The following is an 18,409-nucleotide window of genomic DNA, read 5'->3' as shown; positions in this document are numbered from 1 at the left end:
GGTTTAGCTCGAGGTGTTTGTAAATATAGTTGTGCAATTTTTTCATTTTTTTTCGATTTTTCTTTTTAATAAAATATTTAAGGTCCTTTTTTCAAAATAAAATTAATATAAATGGTGATCTTGGGTTTTATTTTTTTACCTAAAACTTCATTCACCCTGTAAATAATCGGTAAGTATACACTTAGTTTCGAATAAAAAAATTTTGTATACAGTCCATCAATCTTATAGTCAATCTGACGTCAGTAACAATAATTACACGTTTCTAATCATTAAATTACATTAGTTATGACAGCTGTCATTTTTAAACTAATCGAGTAGTTATGAAAACGAATTATTTTAATTCAGTTATAAAATAATCGATAATGTTTATTCTATTATCCGATCGTACGTCCAATCTAAAATCTTTTATCTGCAATGATCACATAAGGTTAGAAAGAGACAAACAATAATTACATTCTATTCATATTGATTATATCGATCATAGAAGCGTTTCTTTTAAGGTGTTACTATATTCTGAGAATTAACGAGTGTACTCGAATCAAAAGTCTTCTATCTTTTTCTATCAACAATAAAAGCATATATATTTGTCTGTTTAAGTTTTGACATACGTTATTTATATACCAAATGTTTTTATAAGGTTAGAAAGAGATTACAATAAACAACATTAATAATTCTATTTATATCACTTATAGCCATGGAGAGGTTTCAAAAACGTTCTATTTATGCGGTCTATTGGTGTACGTCGGATACTTTAAATAAATAATCGATTATAAAAACGTTCTATTTAATGCGTGCTAGATTTTGTTCTTTTATTTTATTCATGAAATTAGTTCAATAGAATTAATCGATTAAAAAGCGTTCTATTTGTCACAAGTGTACGGCGTATACTTTGAATCAAAAATCGATTATAAAACCGTTCAATTGAATATAAATATTTTGCTCTGACTATTAACTTCAAATATACTTTTTCACTGATAATAAAAAGTAGAATTAATTAGTTTCTATTTATATACATCGATTAGTTTAAAAAACTTTTCCATGAAATTAATTCGGTTGATAAATTAATCGAGTCATTCTATCGATGACGTTGCCCATCTTGTTGAACGCGTATACGTCTTTGTTAAACGTCAAATCAAATGTCAATTGTGTTTATTTTATTTTTTTTTGGTACGTGAAATTCATCTTGTGCTTTATCTAAGATATTTAAAAATTATAAAAGTCTTAATATAATTAATGAAAATTTAACAAAGAAGTTTTGATATTGATATAATGGTGAAATAACATGTATTTCCCAGTGGGTTGGCCGAAAGTTATAAAAACACCTGAACTGGGTGATTCTACAATAAAACACATAACTTCTAATAGAGATAGAATATTATTTGCTATTATAACTGATGATTGTTTAGGAATATGGTTTTGTAGGGTAAGTAATCAAATCATTTCAAAATTATATATCTTAACACGTTGACTGCTGAAGCAATTTTCGCAAATTTATTTAATTGCCCAAAATCATTGAAAATACTAATATAAATGCAAAGTTATCACTGAAAGGTGTAGAGAATGTGAAAAGTTTTATTTATTGATTGAATTATGTAAGAAAAATCTTCTCGGGGGAGTAAATTATGATTTATTTAGTAATTGGCAGTAATCGTTTCAATACGCGAAAACTCGTATATTTTGAGTATTTTACGACATAATTTCAGCCTTGCGTACCAATAGTTTTCCATCGACGTTCCCGAATATCCATAGAGAAATTCGGAACGAATGTTCTAACAGAATGGAAACCAGATTCAAGTATGATAGTTATAGCTGTAAGTTTAATCATTATAACGATAACTCAGGTTATATAAATTATTATTATTTCAAGACTTCAGAGGGTCATTTACTGTTTTACAACATAGAAGTCCCCCCGGATCGAAAAGGTCTCTACAACCAAACCGATTCACCCCTTGCGAATCTCCGTAGAGAAAGCGCCGAATTATTCATAAAAGAAACAATTCCGCCCCTAAAATTAACCCTAATCAAGGAAATTACAGTATGGGACGGTCGAATAACAGGAGTGGTATGTATTACCATGACGGAAATAATGTTATCCACCACAAACAACCATGTATTGAGGTACAAATGGGATGGTAACCAAAATAGGGATTACGCTTTGGATTTACGTCGTATTCCGTTCTGTATAAACCAACAAGTGGCTAAAGCAGTTCCTATAGTAGAAGAAAACGTCCATATCATCGATATAGAATACTCCCCTTTAGTTGGGGGTTTTTCTATAGTGTTAAATGATAATAGGGCGGCTTTTCTGACTGCTCCTTCATTAAAATTCGATCCAAATCAAGTACAAGGTATCTGGGCGCAGGGAATCGACGACGCTACTTGTACCGTCATTAATCACAAGTTCAGGTTGATAACATTCGGTCGTTTAAACTCTGAATGCATCGTTTATACTATAGATGAGACAACCGGTGGTTTAGAACTATCCCACAGTTGTGTATTGAGCAGTAAAGACTACCCTGGTGATCCCGGTAGGTATTGCTACTGTCAAAAACCGTATTATGACGAAATTTAAACTTGTAGGTGCCGTAGAAGAAGTATTATGGACTCCAGACGGTTGTGCTCTAGTAGCTTCCTGGTCAAAAGGCGGTATTGCCTTATGGTCGACTTTCGGGGCGTTGTTAATGTGTTCTTTGGGTTGGGATTACGGTTTGAACATCGATTTGGAGAAATTTAATCCTTTGAGGATATCCTGTATGGAATTCGCCACCGAAGGGTATCAATTGTGGATGATAAGGGAGAATACCGCTTCAGAAACTGATCTAATCCAATTGGATTTCGTTAAAAGTGCCTTGGCTATTAATCCGTGTATGGTGAGGGTGTGTTTTTACCCCTAAATCTACCGGCTCGTAAGATTTTTTCGATTTTTAGAGCCATCAAAGTCATTTGTATCTACAGGGGGAGGATAAATTGTATATCAATTCGGCGAATACTTTCATTAGAGTTTTTTCGGGGAAAACGAAAAAAGAAGATTTTTTTGGGGAAAATATATCGACTACTTTAGCGGAGGGTCGTCAATGGTTGGTAGTACCGGTACCATCGATTTATTATTCGACGAATTGGCCCGTCAGGTATTCAGCTATCGATTCTGATGGACTGGGTATTGCTATAGCTGGTAAATAATCGGTCGCCCCTCGTATTTTTCTTTTTCGTGATTTTTCGACGGTTTCAGGTAGGACCGGACTGGCCCATTATTCAATTTTGTCGAGGCGATGGAAATTGTTCGGCAACGAGACCCAGGAAAAGGATTTCATCGTGGCGGGGGGTCTGTTGTGGTGGAGGGATTATATGGTTATGGGGTGTTATAGTATTTTGGATAACGGGGAGGAATTGAGATTTTATCCTCGTGAATCGAAATTGGATAATAAATTCGCCAAGATTGTGAGCGTACCGGCACCGATTTTGCTCATAAACATCCTCTCAGATCAATTGATCACTTTAGGTTCTAATGCTCAAGTTTGTATATGGCAGTTGCAGCTCAACGATAACGGTGAGTACGAATTTTGTTTGTTTCTTTTTTGTCATTTGATTGATTTTGTGTCGTTCTTCTTTTTTTCTATCCTCTTCTTCCTATCGTAGTCTTCCTGATCGCCTTTATCCTTCTCCTCTATTCGTTCTTATCTTCTTCCTCTTTCTCATCGTGTTTCTCCTTTTGCTTTCCTCTCCCTGGTCATTTTTTTTCTTCTCCTCGTCGTCTTTCTTCTTTTTCCCTTTTCTTCGGTGTCTTTCTCCTTTTTCCTCGTTCGCTTCCTCTTTTTTATCCATTTCCTCCTCTTCTACGCCATCTTCCTCGTGTTCTTTTTCATTTTCATTTTTTTCTTTCTCTTCTATAGTCTGTTTCGCCTCTTTCCTTCGTCTTCCTCTTTATTTTTATCTACTTCCCCCACTTCCACGTCATCTTCCTCGTGGTTTTTCTCATTTTCATATTTTTCTTTCGATTTTATCGTCGTCTTCCCCTTTTTCTTTGCTCTCTTCCTCTTTTTTCCTCGTCGTTTTCCTTATTTTTATGTAGTCCCTCCTCTTCCACTTCATCTTCCTCATTTTCTTCGTCGTCTTCCTTCTTCTTCGTGATACCTAACCTAACCTTGTTTTATTTTCCACCATTTTCTTTTTCTTTCTACTCTTCCTTTGTCTTTATTTTCATCTTCTTCCTCATTTTTCTCCTATTCGCATTCGGCTTCTTCCTTTTTCCTCTCCTATTACTCCTCTTCTTCATCCTAATTATCTTCCTTTATCATCTTCTTCTTTGTTTCTATTTTCTTCTTTTTTACAATTTATCTGCATTGTTCTTTGTCAAGTTGGTGATGTGGTCGTTACGAAATCACAAGTCGTGGATATTTCGGCGTTGGCGATCCATCCGGCTTGCATTGCCTCGGTGACCTTGACTTCTTTGAGAACCGAAACGGTTAGAGGTCATCACAACGTTTCCGAAAGTATTTTATTGAACGTTAGCGGTCGTCTCCTATTGGTACAAAGGGAATTTAGACACGGCGAAAAATATGGTTGTCTGTTACCTACCGTTTTAGCCAGTTGCGTGGAAAACGTTTGGGTACCGAGACGGAGGAGATTGGAAAAAGTGAGTTTCGTTACTGTTTGTAATATGAAAGTCTTTGAAATCCCACGTCAGATTTGGTTTTATTTCGGAAATAATCGGAAAAGATCAATTTTTATTACTTTATCCTATAGACTGCGCCATTTATTTTTAATAATTTTCGTTTATCTAGTGTTTTATTTCGTTTTCTGATAAGTAGAAAAGCGAAATTTTTTATTTCAGTTACGAGTTTATCTGTTTGACCTAATTACATGAAAATTTGACAAAAAAGTTATTGAAAAACTGTTTTTTATATGAAAATAATCTCATAGTGACTATAAATAAATAGTAGAAACTGTTTTTAAAAATAATCCTATTGACTGCGCCACTTATTTTCATAAATTCATCATTTTTGCGTATCAAATTTAATTCCTAAGACCAAATATTACGAAAAAACTTCCGCGGGAACGTTTTCTAGTTACTAATTTATCCGATTCTTGAAAAAAATTGACTTCAAACTGAAAACAAAACAATATTTTCCTTCAAAAACTATCCTAAAACTATTTTTGAATATTAATCCCATTGACTGCGCCACTTATTTTCACAAATTCGTCATTTTTCGAATCAAATTTAATTCCTAAGACCAAATATTACGAAAAAACTTCCGCGGGAACGTTTTTTAGTTACTAATTTATCCGATTCTTGAAAAAAATTGACATAAAACTGAAAAAAACAATATTTTCCTTCAAAAACTACCCTAAAACTATTTTTAAATATTAATCCCATTGACTGCGCCACTTATTTTCATAAATTCATCATTTTTCGTATCAAATTTAATTCCTAAGTCCAAATATTACGAAGAAACTTCCGCGAGAACATTTTTTAGTTACTAATTTATCCGATTCTTGAAAAAAATTGACTTGAAACTGAAAAAAACAATATTTTCCTTCAAAAACTACCCTAAAACTATTTTTAAATATTAATCCCATTGACTGCGCCACTTATTTTCATAAATTCATCATTTTTCGTATCAAATTTAATTCCTAAGTCCAAATATTACGAAGAAACTTCCGCGGGAACGTTTTTTAGTTACTAATTTATCCGATTCTTGAAAAAAATTGACATAAAACTGAAAAAAACAATATTTTCCATCAAAAACTATCCTCAAACTATTTTTAAATATTAATCCCATTGACTGCGCCACTTATTTTCACAAATTCGTCATTTTTCGAATCAAATTTAATTCCTAAGACCAAATATTACGAAAAAACTTCCGCGGGAACGTTTTCTAGTTACTAATTTATCCGATTCTTGAAAAAAATTGACTTGAAACTGAAAAAAACAATATTTTCCTTCAAAAACTACCCTAAAACTATTTTTAAATATTAATCCCATTGACTGCGCCACTTATTTTCATAAATTCATCATTTTTCGTATCAAATTTAATTCCTAAGTCCAAATATTACGAAGAAACTTCCGCGGGAACGTTTTTTAGTTACTAATTTATCCGATTCTTGAAAAAAATTGACATAAAACTGAAAAAAACAATATTTTCCATCAAAAACTATCCTCAAACTATTTTTAAATATTAATCCCATTGACTGCGCCACTTATTTTCATAAATTCATCATTTTTGGAATCAAATTTGATTTCTTAGACCAAATATCACGAAAAAACTTCTGCGGGAACGTTTTCTAGTTATTAATTGATCCGATTTTCGAAAAAAAATGACATTAGAACTGCCAAAAATTCATATTTCCCTTCGACAACTATCCCAAAACTCCAATCCTTTCGACTGCGCCAATTATTTCGTGTAAACCCCCCTTTAGGCCCATCTGACCGAAGCCATGTGGTTATTCTGCGGTTCGCACGGTATGCGTGTATGGTTACCTTTATATCCTCGAGATGGCGATAAAACCCACACGTTCATGTCGAAACGCATCATGTTGCCGTTCCATTTGAGAGTCTATCCGTTAGGTAAACCGCCTATCGTTTTTTGATTTACCCCTAATTTAATTACAATTTTTTCCGCAGCCATTTTGTTCGAAGACGCCATTATACTGGGCGTCGAAAACGACACCGTCCTCTATACTTCAGATTCCAATTCTCCTTTTTCTCTACCTCTATGCGTGTTACAAAGAACTGTGAGTATATATATATATACACGAAATCCTGTCAAAATGACAGTTTTTTCATATCTATATATATACATTTACGTGAATTTCCAGAGCCAAGTTTATTTACATCAAATTCTGAGGCAGTTGATCAGGAGGAATTTGGGTTATCACGCCTGGGAGATAGCCAGGAGTTGTATGAGTCTCCCGTACTTCCCCCACTCCTTGGAATTGTTGTTACACGAGGTATTGACGTTTTCGATCGAGAAAAGTTTCGATTTATCATCTTCAGGGTCGTTGTTTTTGGTGTTTAGGTATTGGAAGAGGAGGCGACGAGTAAGGAACCGATTCCGGACGCTCAATTACCAAGCGTTCTGGAATTCATAATGGAATATCCGGTTTATTTGCAAACCGTCGTGCAGTGCGCCAGGAAAACGGAAATCGCCTTATGGCCTTATCTGTTTTCCGTTGCAGGAAAACCGAAGGATTTATTTCAGGAGTGTTTACTTAAAGGACAACTCGATACGGCGGCTTCTTATCTGATTATATTGCAGGTAAGTTTGTTTTTTGAGGTTAGATTCGTTGTTATTTCGAAGATTGTTGATTTTTTTGTCGTATCTCCAAATTTATTTGTAAAAAAATTGATTTTCTGTTTTTTTTTTCAATTGTTTTGTGGTTTTATTTTTTATTATCTTCATTTATGAAATTTGACTCACCCTGTAAGTCGTGAAAAATGATAGTTTATCATTATTTTCACAATAATTTGGATTAATGACAATAAAACGGAATTCTTATGGAAATTGGATTGTAAAAATTGAGTTTTGGAATCAATCCTATCGACTGCGCCATTTATTTTTACGAATTTATCAATTTTCGCCTAAAATTAACGGAAAATGTCGGCCAAAACCATTCCGAAATCACTTCTTTGAGTCACTAATTGATCTGATTGTTGGTAAAACGTGATGTTATGACAGTTAAAATGTCTAAATCTTTAATTTTTTTGCAATAATTTGCGATAAAATGGAATTTAATTGAAATTGGATTCTAAATATTTTGATTTGGAATCAATCCTATTGACCGCGCCATTTATTTCCATGATTTATCAATTTTCTTCTAAAATTAACAAGAAAGTGGATGAAAACCATTCCGAAGTAACTTTTTTGGGCCACTCATTGAACCCATTGTTAGAAAAAAGGAAAAATATGATAGTTAAGGTATTGAAAAATTTTTATTTCGACAATAACTTGCATTAGTGACAATTCTATTGACTGCGCCATTTATTTTCACGGGTTTATCAATTTTCATATAAAATTAAAGTGTCAAAATACTGTTATTTTCACAGTAATTTGTAATAAAAGGAAATTTTATTGAAGATGGATCGTAAAAATTGTGTTTGGTAATTAATCTTATCGACTGCGCCATTTATTTTCATGATTACATCAAATCTTCGCTTAAAATTGACTCAAAAATGGCTCAAAAGCGTTCTGAAGTCACTTTTTTGAGTCGCTAAATGATCCGATTGTTAGTAAAACGTGAAAATATGACAGTTAAAGTGTCAAAATTCTGTTATTTTCACGATAATTTACAATAAAACGGAATACTATTGAAAATAGATCGTGAAAATTGTGTTTGATAATTAATCCTATCGACTGCGCCATTTATTTTCATGAATACATCAAATCTTCTCTTAAAATTGACTCAAAAGTGGCTCAAAACCGTTCTGAAGTCATTTTTTTTAGTCACTAATAATCTGATTGTCATTAAAACGTGAAAATATGACAGTTAAAGAATCAAAATTCTGTTATTTTCTTAATAATTTGCAATAAAACGAAATTTTATTGAAGATGAATCGTAGAAATTGTGTTTGATAATTAATCCTATCGACTGCGCCATTTATTTTCATGAATACATCAATTTTCGTTTAAAATTGACTCAAAAATGGCTCAAAAGCGTTCTAAAATGACTTTTTTGAGTCGCTAAATGATCCGATTGTTAGTAAAACGTGAAAATATGACAGTTAAAGTGTCAAAATACTGTTGTTTTCACAATAATTTGCAATAAAACGAAATCTTATTGAAGATGGATCGTAAAAATTGCGTTTGGTAATTAATCCTATCGACTGCGCCATTTATTTTCATGAATACATCAATTTTCGTTTAAAATTGACTCAAAAGTGGCTCAAAACCGTTCTGAAGTCACTTTTTTGAGTCGCTAAATGATCCGATTGTTAGTAAAACGTGAAAATATGACAGTTAAAGTGTCAAAATTCTGTTGTTTTCACAATAATTTGCAATAAAACGAAATCTTATTGAAGATGGATCGTAAAAATTGCGTTTGGTAATTAATCCTATCGACTGCGCCATTTATTTTCATGAATACATCAATTTTCGTTTAAAATTGACTCAAAAGTGGCTCAAAACCGTTCTGAAGTCACTTTTTTGAGTCGCTAAATGATCCGATTGTTAGTAAAACGTAAAAATAAGACATTTTATATGTCAAAATATTGTTATTTTCACGATAATTTACAGTAAAACGGAATCTTATTGAAGGTGGATCGTAGAAATTGCGTTTGGTAATTAATCCTATCGACTGCGCCATTTATTTTCATGAATTAATCGATTTTCGCCTGATATTAACGCGAAATTTCTCCAAAAAATTATGTGGAGATGATATTTAAATTCGACTATATGTTTTTCGTTATTTCCTGTTGATTCATCTTACAGGGTGAGTCAACAGTCATAATATTTTTTTCATACTTCAATCTTCGTAACGATATCGTCGAATAAACCCCGATGACGTATTTTCAGAATCTAGAAACGTCGTCCGTAAGCCGACAGTACGCTACTTTATTATTAAACACGGCCTTAGACAAATCAAAATGGAAATTAGCCAAAGATTTGGTCCGATTTTTACGAGCTATAGGTAATACTATCGAATAATCGATTTTTTTTTTCATATATATAAAAATCGATTAATTTCAGATCCCAACGACGTCGAATACGATTCCCCTCGTACGTCATTTATATTACCGACTAAATTGGGTATGCCTCCGTCGACGCCTTCGGTTAGTCCCAACGCCGAGGATCTCTCTTTAATATTGGGTAACGTCCAAGGGCCTCGGGTTCGCAGTTACAGTACGACGATCTCGCCGAAGCTCGTCGAAAGATCGAACAGCTCGTCGGGCCACGTAAACCCGCCCTTAGAATCCGATAGAAAAAAATCCGTACCGAATTCGACGGGGAATACGAAAAATGATAAGTCAGTTGATTTTTTCGGTTTTTCGGTTCAATATTATTTTTTTTTTATATATATATATGTATATACCGTAGGTGTGCGAAAAGTAGCGCTTCCGAAGAATTCTTCATCGACGTGATTTTGCAAAAACACGCTCGCCGATTATTGTCCCAATGTCGATTGACGGATCTGGGTTATTTCGCCGCATACCTCGATTTCCATCTGGTCAATTGGTTGGGCAAAGAGAGGGAGAGGGCGGCCAGGGTGGACGATTTCGTGAAAACTTTGAAATTTTTGCACGAAGATTTCCGTTGGCCTTATCCGACCGCCAATTTGCCCATCAACAAGAAGAGCGTCTCGAGTCCGATCGCCGAAGTCGAAGAACAATTGAAATGTTTGAAAATGGACGCGGCGTTTTGTAGCCGAATCGGCGACAGCGGTTATACGTCGTTTCAGGGTATCCCCTACGCGGGAGTCGTTAGCCCCGTGAATACGTTGGATCGGCTCAGTCGAATGGAGGAAACCGATATCGAGGAACGGATTATCGCCGACGCGGATAAAATCGAAGATGTCGAACAGAAAAAAATTTGCGACGGTTTCAAATCGACGACGTTGAATTCGGCGGTCGAAGAATCCGTCATGAGTACCGCCAGTTCGGTTTGGGGGGAGGAGAGGGATTTCGTACTGCCGGGTATCGATAACTGGGAAGTTCCGTCCGCTAAATTATTGGAACAACTTTCTAATAACGATAAAAAAGGTTCTCAAAGGTCGGAAGTACAATTAAGGTGAGTGTTGGTGATTTTTTTTTTGTTTTTTTGTTTTTTTTGAAAATTTGTCGTTTTTTTTTCGTGTTATTTTGTGTATTGAACGATTATTACGGAAAAAAACCGCGTTTTTATGGCGTTTTAGAAAAATTTTGTTACGAGGGGTTTCGGAAAAGTTTTTCGTTATTTGTATTATTCAAATCGAGTTTGAATTTGATTTTTGACGTTTTTCGGAATGAAACGACGACTTTTAATGGCGAAAAGATGAAAATCTACATGAAAATCGAAGAAAAACCGTTAAAATGACATAATTCATTATACGAGGGTGGTTTTAAAGTAATAAATTCGTTAAAACATTTTTTAATTTGGAATTAACGAGAAAATTATATTTAAAACTGAATTTTTGCTTCGAAATACTCATGATGTCGCGCATAATGGAGAAAATAACGAGATTTTATCTCTTAAAAAAATTTTGTTACGGGGGGATTAGGAAAATTATCGATTTTTCTTATCTGTATAAATGAAATCGAGTTTTAATTTGATTTTTTGACGTTTTTGGAATGAAACGACTACTTTTAATGGCGAAAATATGAAAATCTACGTGAAAATCGAAGAAAAACTGTTAAAATGACATAATTCGTTATACGAGGGTGGTTTTAAAGTAATAAATTCGATATAACATTTTTTAATTTGGAATTAACGAGAAATGTATAATTAAAACTGAATTTTTGCTTCGAAATACTCATGATGTCGCGCATAATGGAGAAAATAACGAGATTTTATCTCTTAAAAAAATTTTGTTACGGGGGGATTAGGAAAATTATCGATTTTTCTTATCTGTATAAATGAAATCGAGTTTTAATTTGATTTTTTGACGTTTTTGGAATGAAACGACTACTTTTAATGGCGAAAATATGAAAATCTACGTGAAAATCGAAGAAAAACTGTTAAAATGACATAATTCGTTATACGAGGGTGGTTTTAAAGTAATAAATTCGATATAACATTTTTTAATTTGGAAATAACGAGAAAATTATATTTAAAACTAAATTTTTGCTTCAAAATACTTATGATACCGCGTATAATGAAGAAAATCACAAGATTTTATCGTTTAAAAAATTTTTTTACGGGGGGATTAGGAAAAGTATCGATTTTTCTTATCTACATAAATGAAATCGAGTTTGAATTTGATTTTTGACGTTTTTCGGAATGAAACGACGACTTTTAATGGCGAAAATATGAAAATCTACGTGAAAATCGAAGAAAAACTGTTAAAATGACATAATTCATTATACGAGGGTGGTTTTAAAGTAATAAATTCGATTGTATAACATTTTTTAATTTGGAAATAACGAGAAAATTATATTTAAAACTAAATTTTTGCTTCAAAATACTTATGATACCGCGTATAATGAAGAAAATCACAAGATTTTATCGTTTAAAAAATTTTTTTACGGGGGGATTAGGAAAAGTATCAGTTTTTCGTTATGTATTTGAATAAACTCGTGTTTGAATGTGATTTTATTTATAAAAAATAGATTAAAAATAATAACATTTATACGAGGGTCGTTCTAAAGTAATCCTAGTTCGTTTTCATCGAATATCTAACCTAATCCCATTCCTAACATAAATAATACTGTTACCCTCGTATATATTAACGTTATAAACGAATTTTCGTGCGTGAATTTGTCTTTCAGATATTTGCTCCAATTATTCATAGAGGCCAATTGTTTAGAATGGTCCCTCGTATTTTCCATACTCCTCAGGGACGCCATGGCGGTATTACGAATCGTAAACGCCGCCAAATCTCACGACCAATCGGTCGAAACCGTCTCCAGACTCCGACAAGGTCTTTTAATCATCAATTATTGGACCAATACCGAATGGTAAGACCGTCAATCCCCCCAATCCCCCCGAATTATATGAATTTTTTCCCAGCTTGGGTTATTCGACATTCATGTCGGCGATATTCAACCAGACGTCGATTTTAACGAAAATATTGGAAACCAAAGTCCAACAACAGATCAAACAACAACAGACGACGCCGAAACCGACGCGATCTCGAAAATCCAGTTCGAATTTCGACGGAAATAACCTTCAGACGTCGATCAAGGATAAGGGACATCCTGTACAGAACGACGATTCGATCGAACGTCGCGCGATTGACGACGTAACCGAAAATATCGAAACTGCGGATAAAGATAACGCCGCGCCTAATAATACGGGGTGTATCGTCTCGTAGAGACGCGAATTTTTTTTTTTTGAAAAAAATTTTTTTTGTGCATCAACGAGGTTGGTCGCGTGGGATTTTGTCAATTGAATATCGATTTTCTGATACTCACAAAGTTTTTTTTGGAATAAAATTTGCCTGGATCCGTCTCTGTTGTTGGTGATTCTATATTCGTTCCCCAGGACCGGTTCTTATATATTTGAATCCTATAAATCACGAAATTGATATTTTTTTTGTGATTTTCGTTTTTTTTTGAGGTTATATTTCTCGTAATTTATCTATTTTTCGTCCGTCCCTCGTAAAAATGTATCATTCTTGTCTCTCGAACGTCGATAGTTTTGCTAATTTCTTCTATTGTCACTCAAAAAAAACATAATTTTTAAATTTTTTTCTTGGCAAATTCTCCTGGATCCGTCTCTGTTGTTGGTGATTCTATATTCATTCCCCAGGACCGGTTCTTATATATTTGAATCCTATAAATCACGAAATTGATATTTTTTTGTGATTTTCGTTTTTTTTGAGGTTATTTCTCGTAATTTATCTATTTTTCGTCCGTCCCTCGTAAAAATGTATCATTCTTGTCTCTCGAACGTCGATAGTTTTGCTAATTTCTTCTATTGTCACTCAAAAAAAACATAATTTTTAAATTTTTTTTTTTTGGCAAATTCTCCTGGATCCGTCTCTGTTGTTGGTGATTCTATATTCGTTCCCCAGGACCGGTTCTTATATATTTGAATCCTATAAATCACGAAATTGATATTTTTTTTGTGATTTTCGTTTTTTTTGAGGTTATATTTCTCGTAATTTATCTATTTTTCGTCCGTCCCTCGTAAAAATGTATCATTCTTGTCTCTCGAACGTCGATAGTTTTGCTAATTTCTTCTATTGTCACTCAAAAAAAACATAATTTTTAAATTTTTTTTTTTGGCAAATTCTCCTGAATCCGTCTCTGTTGTTATTGATTTCATATTCGTTCACCAGAACCGGATTTTATATATTTGATCCGTATAAATCACGTAATGAATATTTCTAAATATTTATTTCGTGATTTTAGTTTTTCTTAGGTTATATTTCTCTTAATTTATCTATTTTTCGTCCGTCCCTCGTAAAATTGTATCAGGTTTGCGTCTCGAACGACGACAGTTATTCTCATTTCTTCCATTGGTACTCAAAAAACATAATTTTTATATTTTTTTCGGCAAATTCTCCTGAATCCGTCTCTGTCGAATTGCTACATCGAAATTTAGCAATATAAAAGAACCAAGACTTTTGATTTCGTACCTTTTTGGTTACATGAGCAATAAAAAATGGGATATTGAATTTTTTTATGTATAAATTTGAAAAATTCGAGATTGACGTATTTTGAAAAAAAAAAATTTTAAATTTCGAGATCGAAATTCAGTACGTATTATCCCAAAAAATTATTTATATATATATATCACGTTTTTGTCTTCAATTATCCCACGTTTTTTGAAATCATATTATTAGGTGTTAAAATATATACAGTATGTCCCTATAAAATTGAATTGATACACAACTTTTCTGTTATCAATTTTTGGAAAAAATTTATTCTTGATGAAATGTTTGTAATATTCTAAAATATGAAAAACAAGTAACAGGTATTAAATTTTTTCAGTTGTATACGAGGTTTTACAAAAAATATTAATTTTACTATAACTTTCAGTTATTTTTAAAAATATAGAAAATTTATGCATATTTGAATGTCATTATTAATACTTTTAATAACAATTTTCGATTATATTAAATATAAACATGATTTACTCTTCAATAGAATCGTATTTTTTGACAAACCCCGTATACGACTAAAAAAATTCAACAGCTGTTGCTTGTTTTCCATATTTTAAAATATTTTATTAAGAATATTTCTTTTCCTAAAATTAATAACAAAAAACTTGTGAATTAAACGTATATACAGTATGTCCCTATATGGAAATGTTTACAACTTTTTTATTATCAGTTTTTATAAAAAAAGTTATTCTTGATAAAATGTAGGCCACATTCTAAAATCTACATCACGATCAATAAATATCAAGTTTCTTCAGTCGTATACGAGGTTTATTTAAAAATATGAAATTCTTTTTAATTTAACAAAATTGGTAATTTTTTGCAAAAAAGTCGATAAAATCTTAAAAAGACGTTCTTATGAACAATTAATAAATTTACATTGTTTACAATGACACGCAATCAATATAAATAAGATATAATTACTTATTTTTTGACGAACCTCGTATACAAATTGAAAAAATTGTTAGTTGATGATTATTTACGCATTTTTAGAATGTCGCCCACATTTTATCAAGAATAACTTTCTTTTCTAAACTTCAAAAAGTTGCTAATCATCAAATTTAGAAGGACATACTGTATATATACGTAATGTTAACAATTTTTATACCGTTTGTTGACTAATATTTATCAAATACTCTTCAATGTTTGTATATATTTTATTTATTTATATGTTCTATAAAAAATTGAAATAAAAAAATCGATAACATCATTTTTTTTTATTTTCCTCCTCTTCTTTTTCTTCCATCTTCTTCGTTCCTTATTGTCTAAAGCGATTCATACACGCTACAGGACCTCTCCGGTAAACCGTAACGTGTATAACGACCATTAGAATTTCCATAACATATTTTTAAATGAATATATAGTGTGGACCAAAATTATTTACATCGTTATTTCAAAAAAGAAGGTGATTCTTCTATTTTGTTAAATATTAAATATATAGGGTGATACAAAATTATTGTAATTAATTTTTAATGAAACACCCTGTATACTTTTATCAAATTTTTGAGTAATAAAATATGAAACTAACTCACCTTTTACACTGAATGGTTTTCCAAATTTTTCGGTCGTATTTTGTTGGGTTTTTCCAAATGAAATTTCGCTTTTTATAAATAAAATTTATTCATAAAAATACATTAAGACAAAAATATTTTTTTATATTATTCTATTTGATTTTTACAAGTTTTTTGGCTATTGAATTCAATCTGGCAACCGTGTAGTAACTTTATATTTTTTAGTAAAAATCAAATTGTTTTTTAATGAAACACCCCGTATATTAATCCGAATTTTTAATATCCTTTCCTTCTTCGTTATAGCAGTATAAAGTTGTGATATATTATACGGGGTAGTCAAAAATTAATAACCAATATAATTCATAAAAAATTTTAACATGTGATCAATAAAATTAGATCACTCTGTATATAATTTATCGTTTAAATATCAAGTACAATAAATTATTTTATATAAAAAACATTATAGTTATCGGAATATACGAGGGGTTTTCGATAAGTTGCCTATCGAATTTTCATACAGGGTTTTTCTCTTATTCGGATTATTTCACAAGTTTTTCGAAATGTGCGAATGTAAGACGAAATTTTTCACAATAAATATGAATATTTGACTATACTAGCGAAATATTGATAAAAATATTTAATGTATCCCCTCTAACGGGGAAAAAACCGTATATTTATACAGTTTATCGTCCCCGTAACCGTACAGAAGCCTTCCTACGCCATTTTCGTCGTAATACGGGTACCTATACTTCGGCCTGAAACATAATTTTCCACTAAACTCATTTCAAATAGGAATTTTCCATTTCCCCTTTAAAATTTTCGTTTAATCTACTACACCCTGCATAAATTTCATATTTCCCTTATTCTCCCTCCCAATTTTTCACTCATACCCACTCACCTTTCGTAATATTGAAAATTTGGAGCCCTAGGTTGAATTGTCGTATCCGTAATGAATACTAAACAGAAGACAGTGAAAAGAAACTGAAATAAATAACAAAATATTTATAAAATCGGCTTTTATTGATGTAATTATGATTATTTTTATTACAATACGTTCAAAATATGTTTTACTACTCCTCTATATCGAAAACAATGTAGAAGAAACCAGAAATTCGACGAAATCAACTTCTAACCTCATTTTTGTCTCGATTAGAATCGATTCTATTCGATATTTTACCGCATACTATCGATTATTTTCGTCTCGTTTGTTTGCAAAATCTTCTAACCTCAAAAATTGACGTAAATAAACAGTTAATAGATTCTAATTCGTATTTACACGTTGCGCCAACTACTAGAATCGATTCGGAATCGATAATAACAAGAATCGATCTTTACAGAAAACGTGAACGAAATTTCCTAACCTAACTTTTTCTCCAATAATATTTTCAAAGTCAATTAAATTTACTTATATTCTAAAGTGAAATTAACTCCATAGGAATGAATTTTTATTAAAATTTAAATTGAGAAAAAATTTTTTCACTCACCAAAATTAGTTTTGACATTTTTATTGTTGTGCAAAACACTGTGAATGGTTTAATACTAATTTAAAAGAAGCAAAACTGTAGAAAGTGAAAACAACGTGAAAGTTTCCCACTATACATTATAGGGTCATAGCATATACAGTTTATGTAATTAGGAAGGACGATTACGTCGATAATGATTAATTTTTATAATAGTCTCGATGTCGTAATATAAAAATGAACATTTCGTTTAATTTATTTTAAATAAAAATGAATTTATTTTCATTTTTGTGCATAAAATTTGAAACAAAAACAAAAAAATCAATACTACATAACTTGAAAATATTTAGTCTGAAATTGTGTTAAATTTGGCAACATTTAAATTCCATTTAAGCAATTGAAACCTATGTAAAACTATTTCTCACTCTATATACTACCCTGCACGATAAATACGAAATTAATTACTTTTCTTGCCGCATTTGTCATTAATTATTACCCAAGTTGTAAGTTAATTAAGTAATAGTTCCACTTCTATACGACGTCCTAAATATTTATGAATTCTGCACTAGACGCTTTCACTTTCGTTTAAATTTAAAGATAGTTTCTTTTAAAACCAATTGTAAACACATTCCACAAATAAACGTTATAAAAATGATTTTTCCGAAGGTAAGTCACTTTTTACATCTCTATTTTTCTTTAATAATTTTACTGTTTTCTTTAATACTTTCATTGTTTTCTTCAATAATTTCACTGTTTTTTTTTTATATCAACTATACTTTCTTCTTTTTCAACTAATTTTCAATCTTCAACACACATTAATGGCAACCAAACTTCTTCTTCTTTTAGTTAATTATCTTGTCATTCTTGATCGGCTTATGTCGAGGGGAAATAGCCACCCTTGTAAAAGACTTAGTTCAATTCAATGTCGCCGGACATCCGGTTCTACATAAAGACCAAATGTGGCCTTTTGATCCAGACGTTGGAATAAGACGTTCCAGACAATATACAGAATTAAATGGGTATCTTGGAGAAAAAGCCATAGAGAGATTGGGGTTAGGTATCGATGGTTTCGATAGAGAAAGGTTAGCGGCGCAAAGAATTAGAGACGCAGGCCATCTAGGAGGAGTTGAATATAACGGTCAAGATGGTTTATAGAAATACGTCAAATAAATATTTAAAAATTTGAGTTTTATTTATATGGCA

General features: G+C 31.9%; 3 protein-coding genes across 4 annotated transcripts; 2 read left to right on the top strand and 1 right to left on the bottom strand.

Annotated features, from left to right (window-relative positions):
- Positions 1-1,119: 1,119 nt before the first annotated feature.
- LOC130898663 (guanine nucleotide exchange factor subunit Rich) lies at positions 1,120-13,079 on the top strand. Its single transcript, XM_057808107.1, has 16 exons — positions 1,120-1,423; positions 1,704-1,811; positions 1,868-2,528; positions 2,581-2,870; positions 2,929-3,172; positions 3,230-3,547; positions 4,356-4,633; positions 6,418-6,565; positions 6,623-6,732; positions 6,817-6,948; positions 7,017-7,256; positions 9,510-9,624; positions 9,684-9,960; positions 10,032-10,721; positions 12,398-12,586; positions 12,639-13,079. The coding sequence occupies exons 1-16, from the start codon at positions 1,283-1,285 to the stop codon at positions 12,940-12,942; spliced, it is 4,245 nt and encodes a 1,414-aa protein (XP_057664090.1). The 5' UTR covers positions 1,120-1,282; the 3' UTR covers positions 12,943-13,079.
- Positions 13,080-15,921: 2,842 nt separating this feature from the next.
- LOC130898547 (uncharacterized) lies at positions 15,922-17,971 on the bottom strand. Of its 2 annotated transcripts, none has more exons than XM_057807930.1 (3): positions 17,231-17,971; positions 16,645-16,727; positions 15,922-16,501 (listed from the first exon to the last, which is right to left on the bottom strand). In XM_057807930.1, the coding sequence occupies exons 1-3, from the start codon at positions 17,246-17,248 to the stop codon at positions 16,384-16,386; spliced, it is 219 nt and encodes a 72-aa protein (XP_057663913.1). In that variant the 5' UTR covers positions 17,249-17,971; the 3' UTR covers positions 15,922-16,383. The 2 variants fall into 2 exon arrangements, with proteins under 2 accessions (XP_057663913.1, XP_057663912.1); XM_057807929.1 differs by having other exon boundaries at positions 15,928-16,501; positions 17,672-17,971.
- On the top strand, positions 17,633-18,383 carry LOC130898546 (uncharacterized). The gene is made up of 2 exons (XM_057807928.1): positions 17,633-17,872; positions 18,053-18,383. Exons 1-2 carry the CDS (start codon positions 17,858-17,860, stop codon positions 18,359-18,361), a joined length of 324 nt encoding a protein of 107 aa, XP_057663911.1. The 5' UTR covers positions 17,633-17,857; the 3' UTR covers positions 18,362-18,383.
- The last annotated feature ends 26 nt before the right edge of the window (positions 18,384-18,409 follow it).

Source organism: Diorhabda carinulata, chromosome 10 (assembly GCF_026250575.1).
Source record: "Diorhabda carinulata isolate Delta chromosome 10, icDioCari1.1, whole genome shotgun sequence".
NCBI lineage: Eukaryota > Metazoa > Arthropoda > Insecta > Coleoptera > Chrysomelidae > Diorhabda > Diorhabda carinulata.
The sequence above is the reverse complement of the archived record's forward strand: the minus strand, read 5'-3'. Positions and strand labels throughout refer to the sequence as shown.